The sequence below is a fragment of the Aspergillus multicolor genome, assembly GCF_047715735.1.
Source record: "Aspergillus multicolor strain CBS 133.54 unplaced genomic scaffold BDW74scaffold_9, whole genome shotgun sequence".
Classification (NCBI taxonomy): domain Eukaryota; kingdom Fungi; phylum Ascomycota; class Eurotiomycetes; order Eurotiales; family Aspergillaceae; genus Aspergillus; species Aspergillus multicolor.
Genome location: NW_027395960.1, coordinates 498,173 through 523,250, shown reverse-complemented (window position 1 = coordinate 523,250; position 25,078 = coordinate 498,173). Strand labels below are relative to the sequence as shown.

Here is a 25,078-nt window from a genome sequence, read left to right as displayed (position 1 = left end):
GTAATTTGGTGAGCCAGCTCCCTGTAATCTGCACCCGTTCTTCAGGCCAGGCGTCCCGGCGCCCGGCACTTGTAGCTCATTTCAGGACTCTGATAAGCAGCGGCTCCCATTGGATAAATAAGAACTCATTGTTGGTTCTAACTGCAATTGGTAGACACCAAGGATCAAGGCCCGCAAACTGTAATTGCACTGTGGGTCTCAGGCCATAGCGAGCCAGGCCCGGCGCTGAGCTCAGTGCGCTGAGCTGCCACTGCCACTGCCACGATCAGGCCAGGCCTGGTGGACTAGACTAGGGGGCCACGAGGGATGTAGGAATAGTATAAACGAGTTGAATTAGGGTGGTATTAAATAGCTTCATGCGCTGGATCCATTGGGGTACATATACATACACCTACAGCTTAGGCACAAGAAGATTCAACATCTTATTTGTCCATCAATCTTCCAAATTGACGAATCTCTGTCATTTTGAGTCTTGAAAGCAGATCACAGAGTCTAGCACAGCATGTCGACCGACATCGTGGACTTTGGCCTGCCCCCAACGGGCTGCGAATCTTGTAAGCATGCACCTCCACTACACCGCAAACCCTGAGGAATCCTAACACAACACAGTCGATGACCTTCTAGACATGGACTTCACCGCACCTTTACCAACACCATCCTCCATGTCTTCAATCGATCCCTTACTATCGAACTTCGACTGGTCCCTGCCAGACGTGGGCAACTCCAGCTGCCACCTCCCGCCAAGCCTGCAGGTCGACTTAGGGTTAGGGCTACACTCTCACTCTCACCCTCACCCTCACACCCAGTACCCCTGGCCCTTAGATATGAACATGACCATGGATATGGACATGGACCTCGACATGGGCATGCTCAGTCCCTCATCTCTCCCATCTCTATCCTCAAACAGCTCAGTCACCACCTCATCCACATCAGGTTAGTGCATACGAGCCTCGACATGAAACGAAACTGGAGTTCGACCGCTAACCCGCTAGCTAGCCCCAGCCCCAGCCTCAATCCCCACATCAACACCAGCACCATCAACAGGATTATTATTAGGCGTGACACGGCCGGTTCCGTCTCGGCCCCCTCAGCCGTCGCCTCAGGGACTGGAAGTTGGAATTGGATCCGGGAGTTCAAGGCCGAGATCAAGATCGTCGCACGCGCGGGCAAAGTCCACCACGACCATGAAGAACGTAAGCTGCACCGGACCCACCCATCTCTTGAGCCAGCTTGCCATATCTACCCAGAATAAGTCCGAGTCATGAGTATATACTGATTGATGTCTGAGTATAGAGTGCAAGCAACCCCAAGCCAAAATCGGCCCCAGCACCAGCACCAGCACCCTCTCCAGCTTCGCAAGGCCAACGTCCCCACTACGCCGTCGAAAAGCGCTACCGTTCGTCTTTAAACGAGAAATACGCGAGCCTGACACAAACGCTTCTCTCGGACTCCGTTGCCCGAATATGTCGCTCAGAGATACCAGACTGGGCTGTTGAACTTGAGGGACCGGGACCGGGGGTGCGGCAAAGTAAGACGGCGACGTTATCGGCTACCATCGAGGCAATTGGAATTTTGGAGGCGGCGTGTCGGCGCGAAAGGAATGAAGTGCAGAGGTTACGGGGAGTTGTGGGGGAGGTTAGGGAGAGGGTTAGGGGGGCCTTATCTGGGGATAGCGGCAATGGGGTGGTGGCTTCTGGATAGAAATAGATAATGTGTAATGTGTAATGAATTTCGTTTGTCTGCATATTCTATCCCGATAAACTCACCATTTTCACTATGCATCAACATGGGAGAAAGAGGACTGGCTAGAGCCTATTGTACAAGGTAATGACTTTTTAGGTGTTGCGAAGTTTATGTTCACATCAACTAGGCATCCCAGTGCCGACTTAGATTACTGAGCGATTGAATGATCAGTTGAAGCAGAGAGATGAAATAATAAAATCTGATTATGTATATCAATTTGAATCAGGCCTCACCCGACCTCCTCCTCATCAACCGATAAAACAAACTTCCCTCATCATCCAACAACTCACCTGGCCTCCCCGTCTCAGCAACAGCCCCCCTATCCATAACAACAACGCTATCAAAACTCATTATCGTGCTCAGCTTATGCGCAATACACAACACCGTGCAATCCCTGAACCTCTCCCGAATCGTCTTGTCCATCAGCCGTTCCGTCTCGGCATCACTCCCCGTTTGACTCGTGGGTTCGTCGAGGACAACGATTTTCCCACCTGGTCTTGAGAGAGATAATGTCGACCGCGCAAAGCAGAATAGTTGGCGTTGTCCGTGCGAAAGTAAACCTTCTGTTAATGCGACGTCAAGGCCGCCCTGTGCATTAATTGCCTCCCACAACCCCGGAAAAGCTTGCAGCGCAGCGATCATTTCGGCGTCGCTGGCGTTGGGCTCGTAGAGAGCCATGTTGTGGCGCACTGTGCCGGTAATGAGGACGGGTTCTTGGGGGAGGGTGATGAAGCGAGAGCGGATCGTGTTGGGAGGGAGGGAAGTGATGTCGGTGTTGTCAATCTGAATACTCCCTCTGTGTAGGGGGAGGAGGCGGAGGAGAGCAGAGAGCAATGTGCTCTTGCCGCTTCCGGTTCTCCCGCAGATCGCGACGCGCTGGCCGGGTCGGATGTCGATCGAGACATCGCGCAGGACGAGGGGTCCGGATTCTGTGTACTTGGCAGAGACGTTGTTGAAGGTAACATTGCCCTCGCCATGCCAGTCCTGCGGGCTTACTGTAGTCGCACTCTTGCTTTCCTGCTCTTGCTCCGACGGCGTGGAATCCGTGAAGAAGCGGACACGCTCGACGGCCGCCATACTCGTCTCCAGCTTTGTCCAGTGCGAGATCAAGCGCTTTGCTGACACGCCGACGTTTGACGCACTGAGGAGTGCTAGACCTAGAGATGCATTACTTGGCGATCGTGTCGCTACGCCGACACACATAATGGCAACCGCTAGACCAGCAGTAATGAGGTCCAGAATTAGATTTAGCCAGTTTTGCGCGGAGAACAACAGATAAAACGGCTGTTGAGCGACGCGGATGGCATCGAGATTACGACGGGCATAGTGCGCCGTCCATCTCAGAGCACGAATAGTTGCAAGACCATTGAGCGTCTCAATAAAGTTTGAGAAGAGCGGTGCCTTGGCTTCGATCTCGAGAACACGGAGCTGTCTCGAGGTCGGGAGGTAGAATAGTTGAAGGAAGTACGCTGCGACGGCGACTGCGGGGATGGCGCAGCCGGACCAGGGCGAGCTGTAGATGATAATCCCGTACAGCCCGATGACCATCATGGCTTGCGTGACGGTGCCAAGCAGGTCGTAGGGAAGCTCGGTGTCAATGAGCTGCATGTCTTGACTGAATCTGTTGATTGTTTCGCCGGCAGCAGTGGAGTCGAAGAAGGACATGGGCGCGCTGAGGACGGTATCCAGGATCGCTTCATGGCAGCGGTCGGCTGAGCGCTGGGTGATTGTTATGACGAAGAATCTGAAATCATGTTAGTGACCGGTTGAGGAATGTATAAAATTTAGATGGGCTTACGCAGCAGCAGCAGTCCAAAAGATCAGCGTAAGGGCTCCAATGCCAAAGTATACGCCAATGTACATTTTCTGGGGACTGTGTGGGTTCGTGACACTGCTCTCAGCCCAGCGCGAAATCCAGTATTCTGCGTTTATTAGCACCAGGCGTAACGAAAGATAAGCGAACTTACGATTGAACGTAACCCCAAAGACAAAGATAGCGCAGAAGATAAGAAACACCAAGAACTTCCGTCTGCCAGAGAACTTGACAAAGTACCGGTGTGCGCCTGCACTCGCATGGATGGCTTGAGGGGCTGCTGGGCCTTGAGGCAGTCCTCCAGCAAGTCCGTCCTGGACGACATCAAAAACAAACGAGTTACGTTTCTGTTCGTTTCCTTCGCCGACCTCGTCTGTTGGAGGGACGAGAAGTAAGGAGTCCCGCTTTCGAACACTGCCGTTCTGATCTAGGGATATCACCCGGTCGGCGAACCGGACCTGTTGCGCTACTCTGACTTAGTTTTCTCTGCGAACAGTGCTGGAAATAAAGTGACCTACCATTACTGGTGGCCCATACCACCAAGGTCTTTCGTTGTCGCAGCACGCCATTCCGCCCCAGGACTGCCTCGAGCACGAATCCCTCTGTCCTCCCGTCCAGTCCGTTGAACGGATCGTCCAGAATCACTATAGGAGCGCGGCTATAAATCGCCCGCGCCAGAGCAACTCTCTTCTTCTGTCCGCCACTTAGACTAGCTCCCTCGTTAGCTACAACCGTAGCATCGCCGTGCGCCATCTCCTTGAAATCCCGATCAAGGGCGGTCGCGAGGACCACAGACGTATACCACTTTTCGTCAAACGGGTCAGACCCAATGATGTTGTTCCGGACCGTGTCGTTGGTTAGCCATGGGGTTTGACTGCAGTATCCGATACGCGAACTCGACAGCGCAACTGAACCCGCGGCATGCCGCGTCTCGCCAAGAAGCATCTGCAACAAAGTGGTCTTGCCGCTGCCGATGGGGCCGACAACCGCGAGGGCAGTGGGCGCGGCCACGTCGAGAGTCGCATTCTGGACAATTGAGGGTGCTTCGGAGCTCCAGCCTGCAGACGCGCGGGTTAGTTGGAGTGTTACCGGGCTCTGTCGGCGAGAGAGACGCCTGCTGAGTCGGCGCAGTAGCACTTCACTCCCGGAAATTTGAGTCTCAGCCGGTGCGGACGGGAGCAGTGGGGTCTCATCGGACTCGGTGTCTTTTTCGGCATCGCTCAGCAGCTGCCGACTATCATGGCGTGTATTGTCGTCTATCAGAAACTCCTGGATTCGCAGCAATGAGGCAATTGCCGTGACAAACTGGATGGCGCTGTTAATGAGGGCCGCAATGGCGTCGCCGAAGAGAGTGAAGATGGTCAGAGACCGATATACGACAGGTGGTGTAAGGGTGTGTCCGAACGCCTGGCTGTAGATGGTGAAACCCATAATCGGAGCCATGATGACGGGAATCCAGGCAGCCCATGCGACGACCAGCAGGACATATCGAAAGTGTCTGAGTTTGATGTCCTCAATATCTCGCAAGCCGAGTAGGTCCTTGCGGATGGTCGGGGCAACCCCTGTCATCTTAATGCCCTTGATTGCAGCAAGAGCCTGAGTCGTGGCGGCGATGCGATTTTCCATGGCCTTCAACCACTTGTTCTGCCGCTTCGCCGCTGGCGGGACAACGGCCATTGTGAGCGCCACGAAGAACGCGGTCAGCCCTCCTGTTGCAGCGACAGTCACGCCCAGTCGATCCTCCAGCAGCCAGATGCCGAGGGCAAGCTCGATGATACACGCCCAACACTCGTGCATGTCTCGAGAACCAGCGGCAAACCGCTCTACGTCGGCACTCATCAACATGGATGCCGAATCGCGAGAGGTGGACGATGAGCTGAGCTTCAATGTGTGGTGATGAATTTGACCTATTAGGTCTGCCCGAACGGCGCTGATGGCACGGGCGGTGCACTGCCGGTAGAATGCCTGTGATGCTGCGATTCCTACATACACAATAGCGTAGGCGCCGATAAGGCCTCCGCCGACCTTGTTGATGTTCGGGCTATCCGGCTCAAACATGAAGACTGTTGCTCGATATACCAAGAAGGGCTGAGAAAAGGTGAAGCCAATACAGGCAAGCCGCGGGATAATAGGAGTTAGCAGTAGCCATTTCCGCGCGTCCCAAAGATGATGGAATATGGTAAGCTTTTCATCGCCGACGGACATTGGACGGAGCATGTCGGCCTCAACGCCTGGAAGAGTCTCAGTATTTAAGGGCGATGCTGTCTTCAACCGCACCCGGATAAACAAGGGCAGCATCCACCACAGGAAAGCTCGAGAGAAGATATCGGCTTCCTCATCCGGCGACGGCTTGCGGGTGTCTGGTCGAACAGTCTTGCGCCCGCGCTCGGCGATAAGAAGAACGAATTTGCACACGCAGGTGACAGTGAACATCGCGGCAACGGCGGTGTTGTCGTCCGGCATGCTCCATAGCGTTCTCGCCCGTAATGCATCTGCGGTGGTGGAGTAGAGAAAATACAGGAGCAAGAGGGTCGACGGGCGCAACGTCCGGGTGTGTTCATAATGAGAGACGAGGAGGAACACCAGGAAGCCCACGAGATTGAGACAGTAGAGGGCGATAGTCGCACGGGTCAGCGAAGTCTTGAGTATGCCCTGCACAACAATAAGAGCGACCTGTAGCACCGCTGCAAAAAGGTAGATGGCCTATCACATTAGTTAAAAAAGAGATAAAATGGTCGACAGGTGGCACTTACCACTTTGGTCCAATATAGTAAACGCGAAGCGACGATGACTTCGATACCACGCAGCTGCCACACACGTAATACAGCCCAGCAAAGTGCAATACATAGAGGTCCAAGGCCCAGAATTGACTCTTGGAAGAGCAGCGTCAGGTCAAAGTCTGTGCCGCACCTATGCACCCGAGGACCCCATACGTCTTGGACGTCTATCGAACACTCCATGTCGAATCGAACCTAGTACCTAGGTCGATGCGACGGTCGGCGTGTCTCATTATTCCTTGCACTTTAGGACGCGCTGGCGGGGCGCGTCGAACGGGATGGGGCTTAGCTGGCTTGTTCTAGTGGCACCACTTTCTCTCCGCAATCGGTGGCGCCATCAAGCCCCAAGCCCCAGCATAAGCAGCATAAGACATCACACCGGATGATACAGGCAGCAGTAATGCTATCCGATTTCACCATGAGCGATGATTTAGTGATACAGGCGGACCTTGACCTTTTCAGGCGGTTTCTCCGGGTCATCAACACGCTGCAGCCAACGGCCCCCATAAGCCATCAAGCGCCGTTGTATCGCCACGAACCGTTGTATCGTGATCCTCAATGGTGGTTGGACGACGTCGAGGCAGCAGTGGAGAGCAAGGATGAGCTATTTGAAGAGGAAGATAGCGAAGACGAACTGATAGAGGACGACGACGAGGAAGAGGGTGTGCAAGGTGGCGGCAACGAGGATCAAGACGAAAAGGACTGTGATGAAGACCAAGAGAGTGAGGAAATGAACGAGGAGGAAGAAGCCGAGACTTTGGATGAGGACGATGATGATGATGACAATGACGAGTTATTCGATTACTACGACGAACCAAAAACTGCTGTCGGAGGGAAGAAACCATCACCACGACAACAACCCCCACCATCGCCCAGTCCCCCTCCTCCATTATCTCCCCGTCGAGACGAGAACAGAAGCAGAGATCTTCGTTGCTGGAGCCACGGCTGCAATGGGAGAAGATTCACCACGCGGAGCAATTTGAGGCGGCACATACTCGAACGATCGCGGGCGCGACCAGGTTACCAGTGTCCTCGGTGTGGTGCCAGCTTTACTCGGACGACAGCGCGGAACAATCATATATCAAGAGGGAGCTGCAACAGGATACGCCGGCACTCCAATGGGCGGATTAGGCCGGGAGTCAGGGAGAACTGAACGTAGATAGGATATCAGATAATGCTTGGACCAAAGCATCACAATCCCAGCGCGAAAAGTCTGCTCGCACCACCACTCTCAGGATATTCGTTATCTCATTGTGCGGTGCCAGGGTATATGCAGGGACCGTCCACCCTCGACGGTGCAGCTCAGCGGCGATCGCAAATTCATCCACCGGGTATTCCTTGGCATCGTTGAGCCGAAAGACTACCATTGGAAGGCTCAGGGCGTTGCCTGAAATGATCTCGAAGCAGCCCAACTTCTTCAGATTCAAGGCCAGGTATTCGGCTGTGCGGGCGCACTGGAGCATGATTCGACGGTAACCATGCCTCCCCAGGCGAACAAGGTTGTAGTATTGACAAATAACATGTGAGGCACTTCGGGAGAAATTCAGACTGAACGATGCCTGCTGTGAGCCGAGATAGTGGTGGTGAAATATGAGCTCTAAAATGGTCAGATAATCGTTAGTCTGAAGGATACAAAACACATACCTTTGGGCAGGTATTCTGCATCGCGCCAAATGGCCCACCCAATACCAGCGTAGACAAGCCCATACTTGTGACCAGACACATTGATCGACGCGACCTTCTCGAGTCGAAAATCCCAGACAAGCTCTGGATGCAGAAATGGAGCGACAAAGCCTCCAGATGCCGCGTCGACGTGAATAGGAACATCAAGGTTCCTTTCCACTAGTAGATCGTTGATCGCCATTGTATCCTCGTACTCGCCTGTATAAGTGGTGCCGAGAATAGAGCATATTCCGATCGTGTTCTCGTCCACTAGATCAATTGCCTCATGTGGGTCGATGGTATTCCGGTCCTCGGTACAGTAAACATACCGCTCCTCGATGTCAAAGTAGCACGCTGTTTTCTTCCAGCAGACCTGCACAGCAGAGCTCATGATCATGTTAGGCCTGCTGTAGTCCTTCCCGGCGGCTTTGCGCTTCCCGGCCCAGCGCTTTTTCATAGCGAGAGTGGCGAGCAGGATGGCTTCGGAAGAGCCCGCGGTGCTGGTGCCCACGGCGTCTTGGGAGCCTTGTAAAGGCGCGTGAAAAAGCCGTGCGATCATGTTTATGCAGAGCTTTTCTATTTTCGTTGTACCGGGGTAGGACTCGTGGTTGATGAGGTTCTTTCTCAAGGTTTCCACCATGAGCTGCTCCGCCTCGGGCTCCATGTGCGTCGTGACGAACGTGCCATGACTTATTCATCAGCATGAGGTAACGACTCATTGTATTTCGACTCACTTTCGGGTCGGAGCAACATCAAGCGCCAGCTGATCCTGGATTAAGCAAAGAGCATTTGCGGGCAATGACTCGTTCTGTGGAATTTCATCCTGGAGTGTGAGTGTAGAAAGTGGGTTGTTTATCCGGTTGTGTGGGAGCGGAGTCGGCCCGGCGGAGTCACGTGGTCTTGGCAACATCCTGTACGATTATCTTCACGGATCTTCGCTTCAAATTGCTTGTTCTCTTATTTCTTATGAATTATGGGCCCATTTGCTATTTATCTCTCTAAATACAATGACTGATCCTTCAATCCTTCAATTACTGCCTCTTCCGTAAAACGCCCTTAGTCACCTTTCCCGACGGCGTCCGGGGCAGTGCCTCCAGCAGCTCGTACCGCCCGCGGAGCCAGTGCGACTCAGTCAGCTTACTCTGTACGAACTCGTCCCACTCGTCGAAAAGTGCCTCAACCTCTCCTTCCTCGGGCTTCTTGGCGGGAACAATGAATGCCTTGGGTCGTTCTCCAGCGAGATAATCGGGAACTCCGATGACCGCAACGTCCGCGACGCCGGGGTGCTGACGCAGGCAGTCTTCGATCGCAACGGGCGATACTTGCATACCCTACCATCTCATAAACATACGGGCTGAATCACAATACTGGCGGATGACTTACCTTAACCTTGATCATATCCTTGAGACGATCGACAATGCAGAGGTGGGAGTCTCCTCTTGGACTTTGGCGGAACAGAGCAACATCGCCGGTATACAACCAGCCGTCGCGGAAGGTTGCGGCCGTGGCCTCGTCGTCTCCGAGGTAGCCCGCTGCTTGGTTGGGTGAAGCCAGGAGAAGTTCGCCGGGCTCGTCGAAACTTTCAACTTCACTACCGTCCTCGCGAAGTAGACGCGCTTGATACAGCGGCAGGAGAACTCCAATCGAGCCGGGAAGATACTCGTGCGGGCTGCTCAATGACACACCGACGGAGCTCTCAGTCAGACCTGCAATATGTCAGTAATAGCTCGCCGCCGTTTCCAAGAACACGTACCATAGCCAACCGTGATCGCCCATCCCGGCTGCGCGGTTTTTACGCGGCTGTAAAGATCGTGTGTCAGAGCTCCAGCGCCGACAAGCACCTTATCGACAGACGACAAGTCAAACGCTTTGAAAAGAAATGGATTGACAACAAGGGCTGCGAGAATGGCCGGAACTACGTAGAGTCGGTTGATCCGGTGTACCTGAATCGACATAAGGACAGCCTTCATGTCAAAAGTTGGGTGGACGATAAGCTGATCGCGCAGATAGATATGGCTCAGCGCGGCAACTAGACCCTGGACGTGACTGAAAGGGAGGCACCCCAGCGCAACCTCTCCGGCAGGATTATGCGACAAGCTGGCTACCGCATTCATCTGGAGTATGTTGGTGATGATGCCGCTGTGAGTTAGGCGGGCTAGTTTCTACCTTCTCGTCAGAACGCCGAACTCCCTTCAAATCAAGGTATATACATACCTGCGCCCCAGAAGTACCGCTTGTCGCGCAGAGATAGGCAATCGGAGATGGCGTCTCGAGTGCCGGTACAGGTTCTAGCGTTTTGCCCGTCTCGAGCAACTCTTCGATGGTCTTGAATTCGCTGCTGCTTTCCCCAGTAGGGGATGCCGTCAAATATACCCGCAAGCCCTGCAGAGCAGCCGCCGCAGCGCGACCAGCCTCGATCAACGCAGGAGAAACGATCAAGACACCACAGTTGCTGGCTTTTAGGTGTCTGATGTTCTCTTCCGGCGCCGTGCTCGCGTGGAGAACGAGACTCGTCGCGCCAAGACGATGTGCCGCGAAGCAGTATGTGTGGTAGTCGACCTATACTGTCAGCGAATTCTCGTACTTCGCCCGTAAGGATCCCAGGTATAGAGTGGGTTACCGTATTCTCAGACCAAATGCCGATAACCTTGTCGCTCCGCGCTGGCTCATTGGCGGGCCACTGCAATTCCTGCGCGAAGCCCGCCGTCAGAGCTTCGACATCCTCGACTAGCTGCTGGTAGGACTTTGTCTTCGTTCCGTCGGCAGAAACAAGAGGGTTCCTGCTATCCTTCGCCTGATCTTCATTGCCGGCCGGACGGCGTAGGACGAAGTCGCCAACCGTGCCGACCTTGGACAGGTCTTCTGTGATGGCAGGGAGCCATGAAGGTGGAGTGAAGATCATGGTGGGTTGGTGTATAGTTTTGTTGCAAACGAGGCAGTTAGGGCTTGGACAAGTGCATGAGGATTATTGTTCTATATGATCGGCCTCATACAAATGTTGGATCCTTCAATTCGTGGATGGCCCCCATGCCTCGCTAGAGTGGTGCCACCGTGGTCTCACCCTCAGCTTCGACATACAAACACTACACGGCCCTACTCTAGCAAACCTTCTAGTCGCAAGCGACCGTATGATACGTGCTGCTGAGTATGGCGCCCTTATAACCCATTTGGCGCGTGCCCTCAGTACCCCGATACGGTCTGGATAGGTGACCTTCACCTTCTGACCCACGCCTTATCCCCTGAAGATGCTCCGCGAAGAAATTCTGGTCGTCGTAGGGATCTTTATCCTCGCCTACAGCGTCGAATATCTCTTCGCATCGTTCGATGACGCGCGCGAGCCCCGACGCGTAACCCCTTCCGTCCCGGTTCCCATTATCGGCCACTTTCTAGGTTTTCTCCGCCATGGATTCGGGTATTATAACCATCTAAGGTACGTTCAGTTCCATACACCAGAGCCCCATTGTATATAGTCGGTGAATCTAATATAACAGCCGCAACACCACCGCCGAAATCTACACAGTCGGCATCCTGAACTTTAAAGTCTACATCACCAACAGTCCTCGCATAACACAGCTCGCCCAAAAGGCCAAAACACTAACATTCACACCGCTTCTCAAAACGCATAATAAGATTCATGCGCGTCTCAGTAACCAGGCAGACGCGCTCTTCCATGATGAGCTCCTTGAGAAATACGCCCACTCGACGAAGCAGACGCTTGCGCCGGGGCCCGCCCTGAACGAGCAGAATATGCGCATGGGCAATACGGCACTGGCGGAACTGGGAGCTCTGTTGAAGAAAGGTGGTGACGTGGGCCTGCTTGAATGGGCTCAGCATGCTGTCGTCCAGGCCACCGCTGCGGGGCTGTATGGCGTCGAGCACCCGCTCAAGGATCCGGAGGTTGAAAAGGCTATGTGGTATGTCAACCCACCTCCACCATCATTTACTCAAACTAATGTAGCGAAGGACCTGGGACGAGCACCGACCAGGCCACATGATCGGCATCGACATCTGGGGCACCGGGTACAAAGCGCGCAGCAAAGTATGGGCCGCATTTAAGCAGTATTTCGCGAAGGGCATGCCGGCCGATGTATCTTTACTCGTCAGTGAACGCCAGAAGATTCTAGTAGACGGTGGGTTCACCGCCGACGAAATCGCCCGGATCCAAGCGACGCTTTCGGACGCCGCGTACCCCAATACCGTGCCGACGCTGTTCTGGACGGTGTATGAGATCTTTTCACGGCCTGAACTACTAGAGGATATCCGCGTCGAGCTTTGGGAGAAGGCTGTAAAGAGCGAGGATGGGCGCTTTGTTCTTGATGTTGCTGCGCTTAAGACCGCGTGCTATACACTTCTTTCCGCATACCAGGAGACTCAGCGAGTCCGCCACTACCAGGTGGGCTTCCGGGCGATTACGGAGGATACCACGCTGGATGGATATCTCCTTAAGAAGGGCGGATATCTTCAGATCCCCGCGCAGCCAACGCACCATAACGCGGGCATCTGGGGTGGAGATGTCGACGAATTCGATCCGTACCGCTTCGTCTCAAACAACAACAAGAAGAACAAGAACGAAAGCAAGAAGATTCACCCCAGCGCCTTCCAGCCCTGGGGCATGGCGCCGCATATGTGTCCCGGCCGGCAATTCGCTTCCACGGAGATCCTGATCATCACTGCGCTGTTGGTCTGCAGGGCGGATTTGAGGCCTGTCAGAGGCAAGTGGGAGAAGAATCCAGCGCTCAGGAGGATGGAGATTCCGTCCCTGCCGCGGCCGAAGAAAGACGTCAGGGTTGTGGTCACTGAGCGCGAGGATGGGGTTGATGAGTGGGTGCTTGATATGGGGGATAGTTTGACGAGGGTTTCGCTTGCTAGTGGGTAGTTACGTTGCCATGAAAACATGTTCCTCTCAGCAAAAATACACGTATGATCTCTCTGCTTAAGAGGACGGAAAGCGTACGACGGCTGGGACTTATAGGGTCATCTACCTTACCGTGTTCAGAACTGCCTGCCTTGCCCAGCCATATATATATGCACCTAAGTAGCCATGTCGGGAGAGTCTGACCAGGCCTTGGCCATCTAGAGCAGAATGCCTTCTATCACATATGTACAACCTTACCGACCTGGAAGCAAAAGGGCTTTCCATTCTTTCAGCTCGCCTTAAGTCATAGCTTCCAATTGAATGTATGGCAAGACATGAGCGGGTTGTTGCCTAGAGCTTAGAGTCACCTGACAGAACACAAGCAGGGATCCTTTCTGGTTTTGCCTGCGACTTCTCGTGATGTCACACAAATAATCCCAAGTCCCCGCATTTCGACAGTTCGACCCAACATCTGCAACAATCAGCCTTTTTACACTCTCAAATACTCGAGCATGATTATAGCGGATATCGATAATGACCACCCGCAACCTTAACCTAACCTGGCGAGACGTGGTGTTCCAGCAGTACGCCGTCGATCTCGCCGCCAACGAGCCCTTCCCAATCCGCTACCTCATCAGCGCCCCCGAGTGGGAAACAGACATCTTCATCAATGTTCCCGAAAGGATCTCACTCGAAACGTACCGCCGCTCGGTGCTTACCTTCCACCGCGCCAAATTCCGTGATTCGGATCCGACCTATGAGGATGAGAATATCTTTGAGGCCGCGGGTGTCGAGGTACCGAGAAACAGCCGAAGCGGCAGCAGTTGAAACTGGAAAGTACGGTAATTTCGAATTCCAGAATCCGTGATCCCATTGGCCTTCTTGGGTTGGCAATGGAAGGTAGCGAGTAGGAGGGGATTCATCCACCTACAGAAACTGAGGAATTAAGTCCCCAGCCGAGAGAACACAAGGAGCTCCGAATCCCAAGTGAACCGTACTCAATTTAAAGGACGCTGCACCTGGGCATAATGGCAAAGTGTGTGCGCTTGTACGAGGCCGATAAGAGGCAGCCAATACGGTATGACGGCTGCCGGAGTCGGGGTTAAACTGGCTGGGAAATCGGTGATTCAATCAACGCTTCTACATGGGAAGGTGGTGATGAGATCACATACATCCTTCACGACAATCCCAGCGCCACTTTGAACGTTGCGTCGACCTACTCAAGGCAGTCGATAGATCATGCGTCACACAGGGATGAAGCACGTTCCATTGCGTACTGCAGTCGGGAAACCCAAATCTGATAGCAAGGCTCGAGTCGCTACGCAGCCTTGAGTAAGTCATTCCTACCTATCTTACCTGCATTTCTCATTCCCGGTGCCAATACACAGAACTATAGAGCCCGAAAAACGAAGCATTTCTGACAACAGTATTGCTTTTTGGTCATTTTGCGTTTCGTCAGCAGAACCGAGTCAGCGCGACCTAGTCAGATTCTTTCTGGAGCAGTAGAGATATGCTGTTTCCTGCCCCCGCCTTCTCTTTTTTTTTTTTTCTTTTTTCTTTCTTTCTTTCTTTCTTTTTCTGCGCTTTCCCACTGTTAAATAACATTCCGACTTGTAGTCTGTAGTCAGCAATCACAATCGCATATTCAGCTCTAGCTCGGCTGGAGATCAGCAAACCACGCCAACTTGCTCACACTGAATGAGTGGACAGCTGTTAACCTCAGCGTTGGCGAATTGGGGTTGAACGGAACCGCTGCAATGGACTGGGACTGGGATGCTCTGAGTTGCGTTCTCACACATCTCTACTCCAAAGCTTCGAGGTAACCTTTCTCAATGCGGCAGAGAGAGAGAGAGAAGAGCGAGGGGAAAGAGAGGTCGTAAGCGTAACGTAACGCACCTACCGAACATCATGAACGACTGGTACTGACCTCACTATTAGGCGTACAGGCAAAGCAAATATGGTGTCCCCTCATGGCATGCCGCATGACCTCCCTGTTGGCTAAATGAACGCCGAGTATGGTACTCCAGCGGCTTACGTCGAATAAGCTTTCCATTTCGGCATAATTTCTCTCATCAGTTTCAATATCTCCTGATCTATTGGTTGGTTGTCGACGCAGGGTGTCACAGAATATGCACGCCCATCGGAATTAAGATACAGTAATATAGGTAGGTCCACATTGATAAACCACCCTACTCACCCACTCATCCATCCCTTCCCCTCTACCCTGACTTTCTTCTATTCCTTTCCCTGACGCCTAGCAAAGCATCGACAGCACCATGTCCATCCCATCCAATTGCACCGTCCTTATCATCGGGGGCGGCCCAGGCGGCTCGTATACTGCATCTGTGCTAGCCCGCGAGGGAATTGATAGTGTCCTCCTAGAGGCAGAGAGATTCCCGCGGTACCATATTGGCGAGAGCATGTTGCCGTCGTTGCGATATTTTCTGCGGTTTATTGGTTTGGATGGGGAGTTTGATGGGCGTGGGTTTACGGAGAAGGTGCGTACACACTCTTTCCAGTCCGGCATAACAAAAAACCCTCTCTGCATTGATACTGACTGGACTGTGTTGGCAGGTTGGCGCAGCGTTTAAAGTTGCCCCTGAGATTCCCGAAGGCTGTACGTCGTCCTATCCTTTCCAATATACGGCGCTTGGGTTGATATAGTTATGCAGTCTTTGACTTCCTGGCCGTCGGCCCAAACAACTATAGCTGGAATCTCCTGCGATCCGAAGCAGATAGTATGCTATTCGCGCATGCTTCAAAGAGCGGCGCAAAAGCCATCGACGGCGTTCGCGTCATTGATATCCAGTTTGACCCTGCTCCTGGCAGCGGGGATATTGGTCGTCCGGTATCTGCCTTTTACAAATGCAAGGGCGATGATGGCTCAATCAATACAGGAACAATACGCTTCGACTACCTCGTGGACGCAACGGGTCGTGCGGGCCTGCTATCCACGAAATACCTCAAGAGCAGGGTCTACAGCAAAGCGCTGAAGAACATCGCGCACTGGGCGTACTATACTGGGGCGGGGATGTATGCCCCAGGTACGAAGAGGGAGAATTCGCCGTTCTTTGAGGGATTTGGTGGTAGGTGACCCGTTATAAAATGCTTTGGGGTGCTTATTTACTTCCATGGCTTCTTGATGCTAACGCGATGATGATGCGATTATGTAGACGGGAGCGGCTGGGCCTGGTTCATCCCCCTCCACGATGGGACTGCGTCGGTTGGTATCGTGCGAAATCAGGAGATTTTTTTCCAGGAGCGAAAGGCGCCGAGGGTAGAGAATGGAACAGATCTAGCCACATACTATGAGAAGGCCCTGAGCACAGCCCCCGTTATCACTGGCCTCCTCCACCAAACTGCATCTGGATCCCCAGCCCAGCGCGTCTCCCAAATCCACAGCGCAAGCGACTACTCCTACTCTAGCACATCATATTCCCTCCCATACGCACGCATCGTCGGCGACGCAGGCTGCTTCATCGACCCGCTCTTCTCATCGGGATTCCATCTAGCCCTTGTGGGCGGGTTAGCGGCCGCCACAACTATCGCCGCCAGTATCCGCGGTAATGTATCCGAGGATGTAGCCGCGCAGTGGCATTCAAGGAAGATCACAGCTTCTTATACGCGCTTCCTGCTAGTCGTGCTGGCTGTGTATAAGCAGATTCGGAATCAGAGGGAGGTTGTGCTGCGGGCTGAGGTCAACATATCTCGCCCACCTGCAAGTTCGAGTCCTGCAGATGGGGACCTAGATCGCGCGTTGGAGGTTCTTAGACCTGGTATGCTACCCCATTTCCTCCTATGCTTCGAAATATATGCTTCATCACAGAATATGGTTCCCTATGGCTAACATGTCATCTTCACTTGTTCTCTGATAGTCTTTCAGGGCTCAGTCGACTTTACCAACCGCATGACGGAGGCTGAGTCCGTACAGATCATTGAGATACTAGCTGATGTTTTGGATCCGCGTCTACTTAAGCTTTTAGAAATGGAACGAGGAGAGTACCAACTGGAACCCGGGCGCACAGGTAGCGATGCTGATGGGGAGGATGAGGATGTTATTGAGAAGGACGTTACTACGGCTTTGCGGATGGCGCACGAGGCCGCGGTGTTCAGCGGGGGTAATTTTAGCACTGGGGTTATTGATGGGATGGTTCCGAGGATGGAGAGGGGTTGCTTGACGCTTGTTGCCGCGGATAGTGTGTAATAAGATATATGTTGCCCAAATGTTCCCTATTGTATACCAGATCCATGATCCTATTTTCCAGCCCGTCAAGATGATAAGCCTTGGTCAGCGTCACATTGCTCAGGGGTGCCTTCAGTCCATGGGAAGGGAGCGGAGAGCCATGAAACATTAAGGTTAAGCTTTGAAGTGCCTACAAACAATTAGTGCCTTGATCGGAAGCATAGCAGTATTTCATCGGGCTGATGCCGTCACGAGTTGTAGATATAATATCAGGATGGTTTTATGTATATATGATACAGGTAACAAGCACGCCTCGAGCGATCCACCCGACCTGATATCGACTATGGGACTGCGGCACAGAATTGCTAGATATATAAGTATATTAATCTAACAAAGTTCGATTCTCCCTAGCCTACCTACAGACAAGTGTACACGGAAACCAAGTTAGTGAGGAATTCCAAATAGGAAAGCCAAGGTGGGAAGATCCATGCTTGCCGTCATATTATGGTACAGTGGCTCAGGCAGTGGTAAGAAAAGCTTGGACTGTCATTGCGTGAAATTTTCATGTCTTTACGCATATACATATGCTACCTAGGCCTGATCAGCCTTGACGGGACGCTTGTAATCGGTGTCTCGCAACAAGAGCATCTCGTTCATGGTAACAATCAGGTCATCAGCAGAGAGAGCAGGTACTTCCCCCGACGTTCGATACTTCCAATAAACCTGACCGGTAAGGACAGACGCCAACTCGTTGACATCACGCGCATTTGCCCATGACGGGGTCTGACCCAACTGCTTGAAAAGCCGTACAACCGTCGCCTCCCACCCGCCTTGCCCTTCCTCCGCGGGGGGAGGCATCAAGATGCGGACCTCGCCGAGCTTCCGCGCGAGATACTCAAGGCTGTGCTCGGGCGTCATGGCGGGAAATTCAACGACGGTAGGAAATCGAGAGCGCAGTCCGGGATTGCTCTGCATGAGATTGTCCATTTCCGCCGTGTACCCTGCCAGGATGATAACCAGTTTTCTGGCAAACTGGGGTTTTATCATGGCGTCGACCAGCTCGCCCACAGCTTCGCGGCCTAAGCTTGTTTGGTCGGATGACAGTAGTTCCTCTGCTAGTCGGTAGGCTTCGTCGACGAATAGGACCGTGCCCAGTGCGCGCTCTAGCAGTGCCACGACCTTCGGTCCCGTTTGGCCTACATATTCGCTGATTAGATCCGAGACAGAACATTCGATGACATTGGTCGTGGACAGGAAGCCGAGGTCGTAGAACAGCTCGCCGAAGATACGGGCTGTGGAGGTCTTTCCGGTCCCTGGAGGCCCCTTGAATATAAAGGCGAATGGGATGTGAGGTTTGTAGTCGAGGTTTGCCAGGCGCATTCCGGTGGCGATCTGCTTGTAGCTGTGGAGAGGACCTTCCAGCTTCTCTGTTCCCACCATCTATGCAAACATTGAGTCTCAGGGGGTGGCTGATCGAGAGGCACGACTGTAGTCTGTATCGAGATCTTGGGGCAGAAGGCATATAGTCGCAGGGTTGACAAGGTGTTGAACTCTCGCAAGATAAGAATATTTGGCATGAGTTGGTAGTGTTCCAACATCACCGCCGTTTCCAAAGTTAGGGCGACCGCGGGCTCTCGTGAGAATCTCACACGCAACACGTCTAGCTTCATCGGTGGCTAGAAGATCCTCTTGACGCAGTTAGCAGTCGAGAATCTCGGCCAATTCTTCTGGCTTGTAGTCGGGAAATTGAAAAGCGTGCTCGAGGGGAAAGCGCCGTGGAAGGCCCGGATTGGTTTGCAGGAAGAGATCTTCCATTTGTTCTGGATACCCAACTAGGATAATGCACCGTGCATCTGAACTTGAAATATTAGCTACCAGCGTGTCTACAACGCCACGGCGAAACGAGCAGACGGTGTTTGATCGCCAGGTATCCTTTTGATAGAGCATATGAAAGTCGTTGAGGATCAGCACTTTGCCCTCCGAGGCTTCCAGAGCGTCCCTGGCTTTCTTTTCGGGTCCACCTACATGGTCGTGAAGGAGATCCGAGGGGTTCTTGACAACAACCTCGCTTTCAGGTACCAGCCCAAGGTCCACGATAATCTGGCCGTAAAGCCTAGCGGCCGTGAATTTTCCCGTCCCAGGTGGACCGATTATCACCTTTTCCAGGGGAACAACGCTCGGTGGCTTCCCACAAAGCTGGCGGTGATAGTTCAGAGTCAGCGCACCAAGCAGTGTTTGGACCGAGGCCTTCAGGTTGTGGAGTCCCACCATATCCCGGAGCTCTTTCCAAGCAGTACTGCGGTCAAGAAGATTCTTGGGCGACGGCCCAAGAATATCTTCGTGTGTCAGGATGTTATAGCTGGAAGGCTCGTCCTGGTTCAGCATAATGGCCCCGCGCAGACGTTTGCTTTGGCGCCGCAAAACATGTTCCAATTCGTTGCGAACCGCATGAGCATTTCCGAAGTTGCTCTCTGCCCGACGGAGACCAATCTTGTGGCTGAGGGTAAGCAGAGGGTCGTTATCGAGCCCGCCCTCAACTTGCAATTTCCGCTTTCTGAGCTGTCGCTCAAAGATACGGTGTAGCTCGAGGTCTGTGTAGTCCTGGAGGGTGATTCTTCGCGGAGCGACCCCATCGACTGCACATATTCCTTGACAATGGTTGCACCATACCACCACGGGCTTACCTCCATACTACATGCAAGAATCAGCTTCCGGCCTTCAATCGGCTCTGGCTGTGAGGGTGGCTTTTGAGTGAGTTTTGTTATTTCCAGCATCTTTCTTGTACCTTACTTGCAATCTCTACCTGATAGCTCATGAGAAGCATTCACTATTTCCTTCACAGGCCAAAGTCACTTTAGCGGACCAACCATACTGCAATAGCGCCCAATAAGTTGTTGTAAATATAGATGGTGTAATAATCAGTCCATTGTAGAACACTGAGCTGAATCTCGTGCAATCTTCATTCTATATACAGGGTACCAGGCCCAAGTCTAACACACCAACTGTTCACAGTATGATTTCCTACTGGGACGCAACATTAGGGCAATACACCTACCATACCCTCGCCATCACGTTGCATTTACTTTCCACTAGCCCCAGAAAGAAAGACGGTTAAAACTGTCGCATACCTAGGATGTATTAGCAGGGAAGCCTCCATCTAAAAGATAGGGTACCCACGTTGCACCGGCTATAATAAGCTCTGTGGTCCTCGATCCAGCCAGGGTCGAAAGGATAAGCAGGTACGAGATGGTGAAGACCATGATAATCAGAATCCGTAGAGAAGCAGTGGTGATGACATCGCAAAGGATGACCGGAACCAGAAGTAGAAGTGTGATGATCAATAGTAAGAATGCTTTTGCTGCGTACTTGATCAATGGTCCGGAATAAACAAAGACGTTTTCGTCGCTGGACAGGTCGTGGCCTTGACCCTGCGTCAGTAAAGACGGTTAGTACTCTACTCGCGACATCCTTTAAGAGGTATCCATGGATGTCTATGAGGCGGCTCACCTTGCGAAACCCATTATAAAACTGAATAAGCTGGTTCTCAATTCAAGTCTCGAGTTGCACTATGGCGCTGTCGCGGGAAGGCGCAAGAGACAATAGATCTCGCTCGTATGCAGGCTTAAGGTACGCCGTTTCAGCGGTAGTGATGGTGGCATTTCCATCTACCCAGTTGTTTAAAGCTTCGATGTCCCTGTGCGCTGGGGTGTCGAGGCTCAGCGTACGGTTCGTGCGGTGGATGAACTGGCCTAAATGGTATATCAGCGCCAATTTGGGACAATTGCACCTGAACGAGTCTAACTAACCATAATCAGCAAGGCAAACCTCAATCTCGGACATTAGAGCCCTGCGATCACTGTTCCGGTCTCTCCGCACACTGCTGAGAAAGAAAGCGCACTTTTCGTCCTTGTCGAGTATGTCAAGCTTCGATTCTAACTGACAAAGTTTATCCTGCTTGAAGAGCAGGATTCGGGCGCGAAGACGCTTGAAGGAGCGGCATAGAAGGTAAGGACTATGTTCGGAGATCAGGGCTGTGAATCGCGGGTATCCCGGTCTATAGTCCTCGACTTTCGGTCTGGCGTTAGCATAGGTCGGGGTGTGTATGATTGGGTGGATCGAAAACATAAAGGGAGGGGGGAACGAGTGCGAATTCCTTTACTCTTTCTCGATTCCGATTCCTGTTTCACCTCTCCCTGTAGCTTCTGTTCCAGCTTCTCTTTCGGCTCCAGTTTCGGCTCCCATTGTGGCAGTATGCTTGCCTCTGATCCCTGCACCTGCTTTTCGGGCTCCGAGTCCGAGCTCGAATCCGAGCTGGAGCTCTTGGACGACCAGGAAAAAGACCGGACGGACACCAAGAGTCCGGCAATGCTTAGAGTCCTGTGGAGCGGCATTTCGCGTGACTACCGTCGTCGGATGATCATGTCATGTTTATGCAACAAAAAACGAGATCCTGTCCGAGGGAAGAGGGTGCGTGGGAAGCGGGTGCGTGGGAAGCGGGTGGGCAGCCCGGCGGTGGCGGCCGCAGTTTCTCAAATACGAAGTGATTGCCACGTCATCTACGCACGGGATGCACTTCTTGCTGGGATCCGTACGACGTGGGCAAATGCGCCCGCTCAGCCTTTGAGGCGCAGTCTAGGTAGATAAAATGATGAGGCGAGGCTCATCGGGCGTTATGTCAAGGTTCCACGGTTTCATGGATTTACCCCGCGCCCCGCGCTGATGGCCCGTTCTGTGTAACCCTAACCCACCCAAGGACCCGAGCGTCGCTTATAACTTAAGCACGAACAGAGCCTCTTCCATACTCCATTCATGCTTGACCACGACATCATGGCCGCAAGGTATGTAAGAATTTTACTAAGGCGGCAGCCGCTGACAGCGAGCATCAGACGTGACGACGACACCCACAACCAAAGCGATGCGGGCAGCCGTCCCTACGTGAAAGCATATACCAATGTACGTATATCTCCGAGATCTCGACACCTATAGTACTCTCGACACAGAATCTAACTGCCGAGGCTCTTACAGAAGCCAAAATACCACTCCGGCGACGAAGTATACATTGTAGCTGCCGACAGCTCCCTCGAGGGCCCGTACATCGTCGACGAAATCCTCGGTTCTGATCGTTGTACTTTGCGCAATGACGATGGCAGCCTCGCGAGAGGCGGTGCTGAGATTGAAATGGCTAAGCTGGCGCCTGCATGAGTGCCTTGCAAGGCTCTCAAGGCTGGCAAGGCTGGATTCGTCTCGGCCAGTCCTGCGCTCATTGGGCAAGGCTTCGCGAGGTCCCTTTGTGTAACCGCGCGATTCTATGCGTATACGAGACTCTCAATCTTTGTAGCGAGGACAAAGCTTGGGATTTGTATATATCTCCTTCTGGCTTCAATCTGCTTTTGGCGATCATATCTGTGCCTAGCTCTTACCTATTCCTCAATTTCAGTATTTCATTGACGTCTTCATCCCACACCCAAGCCCTCGAGGCCCTACTCAACCTTGCCGACTATAATGTCACCTGCCGTTCCAATCAGCTCGGTACCCGCACAGTACGCACTCCTGATCGGTGTAGACGCCTACCCAGTAAAGCCATTGCGTGGATGTGTACGCGATGTCCATCGAATAAAACAATACCTCGAGGGCGCTTCACCCTCCCTCCAGTTCGACGTCCTTACTGCCACCTTCACTTCCGAAGCCTCGGAGAGCTCACCACTAGGAGAGCCTGCGCACCTCTGGCCAACGACCGCAAATGTCACCGCGGCCTTAGAACACATCATCACTTCCGCGAACCCCGGGGATTTAGTCTACGTCCACTTTTCCAGCCACGGGACACGCATCGGGAGCGCGCACAAGTTTAGTGACCAGTCAACCGGTGATCTAGCCTTGGTTCTGCTTGATCCGCGAGACGTCTCCCGAACGCGAAACCTCCATGGCGTCGTCCTAGCTAGCTACCTCAAACGGATGGTTGATAAGGGGCTCGTTGTCACGATGGTCTTGGACTGCTGTTACTCTGCGAGTGTCTATCGCCACGAGAGCCAGGATGTGAGGACTCGATACCTGCCACCTCCAGACCTCCCACCTCCAGCTCTTTCTCAAGATATCCAGAAATCCAGCGAAGGTGCCCCACCCACTGCGTCCAGGTCCGGCTATCGAGACGTCTCCATGCTCCCAAATTGGCTCGTCAACCCCGACGGATACGCAATTCTCGCGGCCTGCGGTCCGCACGAGCTGGCACATGAGATTCGTATGGCAGACGACGAGATACATGGCGTTCTATCGCATTCCCTGCTCTCGATCCTCCAAGCCAGAGGTCTTGGGATGCGGCACGAGGAAATCAACCAGCTTCTCGGTGTACGGATCTGCGAGCTTGGAATTTTGTTGCAATCGCCCGTTGTATACGGCTCAAAGTCTCAGTCATTCTTTAGGTCTTCTTCCGTCCAGACCAGCAATCCAATTATCCCGGTTATGAATAGAGATGGAAGGTGGATACTTGGTGCTGGAGAGGCTCATGGCGTTCGTGTTGGTGACCAGTTTGCTTTACATCCAATCGACATCAAAGATCATGAGTTCGTTACTGAGTCCAATATGCGCATCGATATCACGGAGGTTGGCCCGCTGACTTCGTTGTTTGAGCTACCTGAAGGCTTAAATGCGCCCAATGGCTGGTTTGCAACAGGCGTTCCAAGGAAATATCTTGAGCATCACCCAACCGTCCTTGATTCTGAGCTATCACAAGACGGGAATGTCCTCGGAGCTCTTGCGGAGAGATCAATACAACTCTCTTGTACCGAATCCCTATCAAAGCCCTCGTTCCATTTCACTCTCAATGACGATCACATCGGGATCCTCCCCAGACATGATGATGATGACTCCACACCCACCAACCCTAACATCGCAGACACACCAGTCATACCCAGGGACGGAACCCATCCGATCTTCGTCGCGAAAGCCCTCGAACACCTCGCAAGATACACTTTGATCCGCGACCTCCACGGCCCTGAGGTCCCCAATCTATCTTTCTCAGCTTCCTTCACCGTGAAACTCATCAACCAAATATCAGGAGCAACCTACTTCCCAGACTCTATAACTCCCATCATCACACCAGCCAACACAAAATACCACCTCCTAGTCACAAACAACAGCCTCGAGACCCTCTATATTCACATCTACAACCTCGGCCCGGGATACCAAGTAACCAACATCCTCAAAGCCGACCACTACGCGCTCTCGCCTGCAGACAAAGGACAGGGGCTAACGGGTGTTTTTAAGAAGGCGCTTAGGACGAGCGTACCGGCTGATATGCTGGAGAGGGGATTGATGGAGTGTGAGGATGTTGTTAAGGTGTTCGCTACATCGCATCGTACGTCGTTTGGCATTTTTGAGATGCCGAAGCTCTTCCAGGCTTTGGACTACTCTAGGAATCCGGCGGCTAGTACGGTGAGGAGCCCAACAAAGTTCAGAAGTAGTGATTTGGGTGTCGAAGATGGTGGTGTGGCGGAGGCCTGGATGGCTTTTAATTTTGTAATCAGGACGTTTGCTGGGAAGGAGCGAGAGTAGTTCAAGCCTGGAGAACAGGGCTGTTGAGTTATATGCTTTCTGTGTACAGCGCCCACGGGTCTCGCCACTCGAACCTTCTTTCATGCGTCGCGAGTCTTGGACACCCTTGGGGTGATCACGGTTGGGATCACGCGTTGAACTATAATCATTTAGTCTTAACACGAGAACTTGAACGTAGAATAACGCATCTCAATACACCATAGTCTCGCTGAAATGGGGCAAAATGTCGTACGAGTCTAGTAACGCATAGTCCAATTGCTGGTGGTGTCTTAAACTCGAAGATTAGGCAAGGTATATCAGAGTGCTGTCCGTTGCGCTTTATATTATATCCTATCTGTTAGTCGGATAGCACTTCGACCTGTCTTCCTACCAGTATCAATATGGACGATTTGGAGCAACTCTAGAACATTCCTAGTCTTCGTGCGTTGAAACCATCCCGTCTACTTAGGTAGGTATGTATGCAAATTGCTTACGCCAAGTACCAATCAGCAGCAGTG

At 52.7% G+C, this 25,078-nt stretch overlaps 12 protein-coding genes across 12 annotated transcripts; 7 read left to right on the top strand and 5 right to left on the bottom strand.

The window, feature by feature from the left end:
- Positions 1-502: 502 nt before the first annotated feature.
- On the top strand, positions 503-1,701 carry BDW74DRAFT_177226 (uncharacterized protein; the record flags this gene model as incomplete). The annotated part of the gene is made up of 4 exons (XM_073728822.1): positions 503-554; positions 610-933; positions 993-1,193; positions 1,328-1,701. The coding sequence occupies 4 exons, from the start codon at positions 503-505 to the stop codon at positions 1,699-1,701; spliced, it is 951 nt and encodes a 316-aa protein (XP_073584932.1).
- A 153-nt stretch (positions 1,702-1,854) lies between these two features.
- Positions 1,855-6,737, bottom strand: BDW74DRAFT_151502 (P-loop containing nucleoside triphosphate hydrolase protein). The gene is made up of 5 exons (XM_073724192.1): positions 6,310-6,737; positions 4,075-6,259; positions 3,711-4,022; positions 3,542-3,665; positions 1,855-3,487 (listed from the first exon to the last, which is right to left on the bottom strand). The coding sequence occupies exons 1-5, from the start codon at positions 6,514-6,516 to the stop codon at positions 1,966-1,968; spliced, it is 4,350 nt and encodes a 1,449-aa protein (XP_073584931.1). The 5' UTR covers positions 6,517-6,737; the 3' UTR covers positions 1,855-1,965.
- A 14-nt stretch (positions 6,738-6,751) lies between these two features.
- On the top strand, positions 6,752-7,464 carry BDW74DRAFT_177224 (uncharacterized protein; the record flags this gene model as incomplete). Its single annotated transcript, XM_073728821.1, has 2 exons — positions 6,752-7,159; positions 7,210-7,464. The coding sequence occupies 2 exons, from the start codon at positions 6,752-6,754 to the stop codon at positions 7,462-7,464; spliced, it is 663 nt and encodes a 220-aa protein (XP_073584930.1).
- On the bottom strand, positions 7,348-8,950 carry BDW74DRAFT_139805 (uncharacterized protein). Its single transcript, XM_073722498.1, has 3 exons — positions 8,730-8,950; positions 7,978-8,684; positions 7,348-7,930 (listed from the first exon to the last, which is right to left on the bottom strand). The coding sequence occupies exons 1-3, from the start codon at positions 8,903-8,905 to the stop codon at positions 7,473-7,475; spliced, it is 1,341 nt and encodes a 446-aa protein (XP_073584929.1). The 5' UTR covers positions 8,906-8,950; the 3' UTR covers positions 7,348-7,472.
- A 76-nt stretch (positions 8,951-9,026) lies between these two features.
- On the bottom strand, positions 9,027-10,897 carry BDW74DRAFT_167361 (uncharacterized protein; the record flags this gene model as incomplete). Its single annotated transcript, XM_073726683.1, has 5 exons — positions 9,027-9,326; positions 9,379-9,701; positions 9,749-10,157; positions 10,210-10,554; positions 10,616-10,897. 5 exons carry the CDS (start codon positions 10,895-10,897, stop codon positions 9,027-9,029), a joined length of 1,659 nt encoding a protein of 552 aa, XP_073584928.1.
- A 172-nt stretch (positions 10,898-11,069) lies between these two features.
- On the top strand, positions 11,070-12,922 carry BDW74DRAFT_139790 (cytochrome P450). Its single transcript, XM_073722497.1, has 3 exons — positions 11,070-11,425; positions 11,487-11,909; positions 11,959-12,922. Exons 1-3 carry the CDS (start codon positions 11,241-11,243, stop codon positions 12,869-12,871), a joined length of 1,521 nt encoding a protein of 506 aa, XP_073584927.1. The 5' UTR covers positions 11,070-11,240; the 3' UTR covers positions 12,872-12,922.
- A 400-nt stretch (positions 12,923-13,322) lies between these two features.
- On the top strand, positions 13,323-14,374 carry BDW74DRAFT_151483 (uncharacterized protein). Its single transcript, XM_073724191.1, has 2 exons — positions 13,323-14,182; positions 14,247-14,374. Exon 1 carries the CDS (start codon positions 13,385-13,387, stop codon positions 13,676-13,678), a length of 294 nt encoding a protein of 97 aa, XP_073584926.1. The 5' UTR covers positions 13,323-13,384; the 3' UTR covers positions 13,679-14,182; positions 14,247-14,374.
- Positions 14,375-14,386: 12 nt separating this feature from the next.
- Positions 14,387-16,732, top strand: BDW74DRAFT_151481 (NAD(P)/FAD-dependent oxidoreductase). The gene is made up of 6 exons (XM_073724190.1): positions 14,387-14,737; positions 14,789-15,015; positions 15,114-15,348; positions 15,425-15,467; positions 15,523-15,936; positions 16,024-16,732. The coding sequence occupies exons 3-6, from the start codon at positions 15,127-15,129 to the stop codon at positions 16,695-16,697; spliced, it is 1,353 nt and encodes a 450-aa protein (XP_073584925.1). The 5' UTR covers positions 14,387-14,737; positions 14,789-15,015; positions 15,114-15,126; the 3' UTR covers positions 16,698-16,732.
- An 892-nt stretch (positions 16,733-17,624) lies between these two features.
- Positions 17,625-19,807, bottom strand: BDW74DRAFT_167359 (uncharacterized protein; the record flags this gene model as incomplete). The annotated part of the gene is made up of 4 exons (XM_073726682.1): positions 17,625-18,460; positions 18,518-18,719; positions 18,867-19,634; positions 19,718-19,807. 4 exons carry the CDS (start codon positions 19,805-19,807, stop codon positions 17,625-17,627), a joined length of 1,896 nt encoding a protein of 631 aa, XP_073584924.1.
- A 73-nt stretch (positions 19,808-19,880) lies between these two features.
- Positions 19,881-21,530, bottom strand: BDW74DRAFT_151477 (uncharacterized protein). The gene is made up of 3 exons (XM_073724189.1): positions 20,840-21,530; positions 20,541-20,782; positions 19,881-20,461 (listed from the first exon to the last, which is right to left on the bottom strand). The coding sequence occupies exons 1-2, from the start codon at positions 21,156-21,158 to the stop codon at positions 20,583-20,585; spliced, it is 519 nt and encodes a 172-aa protein (XP_073584923.1). The 5' UTR covers positions 21,159-21,530; the 3' UTR covers positions 19,881-20,461; positions 20,541-20,582.
- A 230-nt stretch (positions 21,531-21,760) lies between these two features.
- On the top strand, positions 21,761-22,385 carry BDW74DRAFT_139652 (uncharacterized protein). Its single transcript, XM_073722494.1, has 2 exons — positions 21,761-21,986; positions 22,059-22,385. Exons 1-2 carry the CDS (start codon positions 21,843-21,845, stop codon positions 22,233-22,235), a joined length of 321 nt encoding a protein of 106 aa, XP_073584922.1. The 5' UTR covers positions 21,761-21,842; the 3' UTR covers positions 22,236-22,385.
- On the top strand, positions 22,057-24,799 carry BDW74DRAFT_139699 (caspase domain-containing protein). The gene has a single exon (XM_073722495.1). The coding sequence runs from the start codon at positions 22,536-22,538 to the stop codon at positions 24,579-24,581; it is 2,046 nt and encodes a 681-aa protein (XP_073584921.1). The 5' UTR covers positions 22,057-22,535; the 3' UTR covers positions 24,582-24,799.
- Positions 24,800-25,078: the final 279 nt, after the last annotated feature.

Excerpts from the sequence above, each read along its gene's own strand:
- BDW74DRAFT_151502 (XM_073724192.1), bottom strand. The coding sequence starts at position 6,516 with ATGGAGTGTTCGATAGACGTCCAAGACGTATGGGGTCCTCGGGTGCAT. Across the intron at positions 3,666-3,710 it reads CTTTGGGGTTACGTTCAATC|AATACTGGATTTCGCGCTGG; the intron begins GTAAGTTCGCTT and ends TAATAAACGCAG. Across the intron at positions 3,488-3,541 it reads TTTTGGACTGCTGCTGCTGC|ATTCTTCGTCATAACAATCA; the intron begins GTAAGCCCATCT and ends ACATGATTTCAG.
- BDW74DRAFT_139805 (XM_073722498.1), bottom strand. The coding sequence starts at position 8,905 with ATGTTGCCAAGACCACGTGACTCCGCCGGGCCGACTCCGCTCCCACAC. Across the intron at positions 8,685-8,729 it reads GATGTTGCTCCGACCCGAAA|TCATGGCACGTTCGTCACGA; the intron begins GTGAGTCGAAAT and ends CTGATGAATAAG. Across the intron at positions 7,931-7,977 it reads TGCAGAATACCTGCCCAAAG|AGCTCATATTTCACCACCAC; the intron begins GTATGTGTTTTG and ends TGACCATTTTAG.
- BDW74DRAFT_139790 (XM_073722497.1), top strand. The coding sequence starts at position 11,241 with ATGCTCCGCGAAGAAATTCTGGTCGTCGTAGGGATCTTTATCCTCGCC. Across the intron at positions 11,426-11,486 it reads GGGTATTATAACCATCTAAG|CCGCAACACCACCGCCGAAA; the intron begins GTACGTTCAGTT and ends CTAATATAACAG. Across the intron at positions 11,910-11,958 it reads GAGGTTGAAAAGGCTATGTG|GACCTGGGACGAGCACCGAC; the intron begins GTATGTCAACCC and ends AATGTAGCGAAG.
- BDW74DRAFT_151483 (XM_073724191.1), top strand. The coding sequence starts at position 13,385 with ATGACCACCCGCAACCTTAACCTAACCTGGCGAGACGTGGTGTTCCAG.
- BDW74DRAFT_151481 (XM_073724190.1), top strand. The coding sequence starts at position 15,127 with ATGTCCATCCCATCCAATTGCACCGTCCTTATCATCGGGGGCGGCCCA. Across the intron at positions 15,468-15,522 it reads CCCTGAGATTCCCGAAGGCT|TCTTTGACTTCCTGGCCGTC; the intron begins GTACGTCGTCCT and ends ATAGTTATGCAG. Across the intron at positions 15,937-16,023 it reads GTTCTTTGAGGGATTTGGTG|ACGGGAGCGGCTGGGCCTGG; the intron begins GTAGGTGACCCG and ends GCGATTATGTAG.
- BDW74DRAFT_151477 (XM_073724189.1), bottom strand. The coding sequence starts at position 21,158 with ATGTTTTCGATCCACCCAATCATACACACCCCGACCTATGCTAACGCC. Across the intron at positions 20,783-20,839 it reads GGTTTGCCTTGCTGATTATG|GCCAGTTCATCCACCGCACG; the intron begins GTTAGTTAGACT and ends TATACCATTTAG.
- BDW74DRAFT_139652 (XM_073722494.1), top strand. The coding sequence starts at position 21,843 with ATGCTTGACCACGACATCATGGCCGCAAGGTATGTAAGAATTTTACTA. Across the intron at positions 21,987-22,058 it reads ACGTGAAAGCATATACCAAT|AAGCCAAAATACCACTCCGG; the intron begins GTACGTATATCT and ends AGGCTCTTACAG.
- BDW74DRAFT_139699 (XM_073722495.1), top strand. The coding sequence starts at position 22,536 with ATGTCACCTGCCGTTCCAATCAGCTCGGTACCCGCACAGTACGCACTC.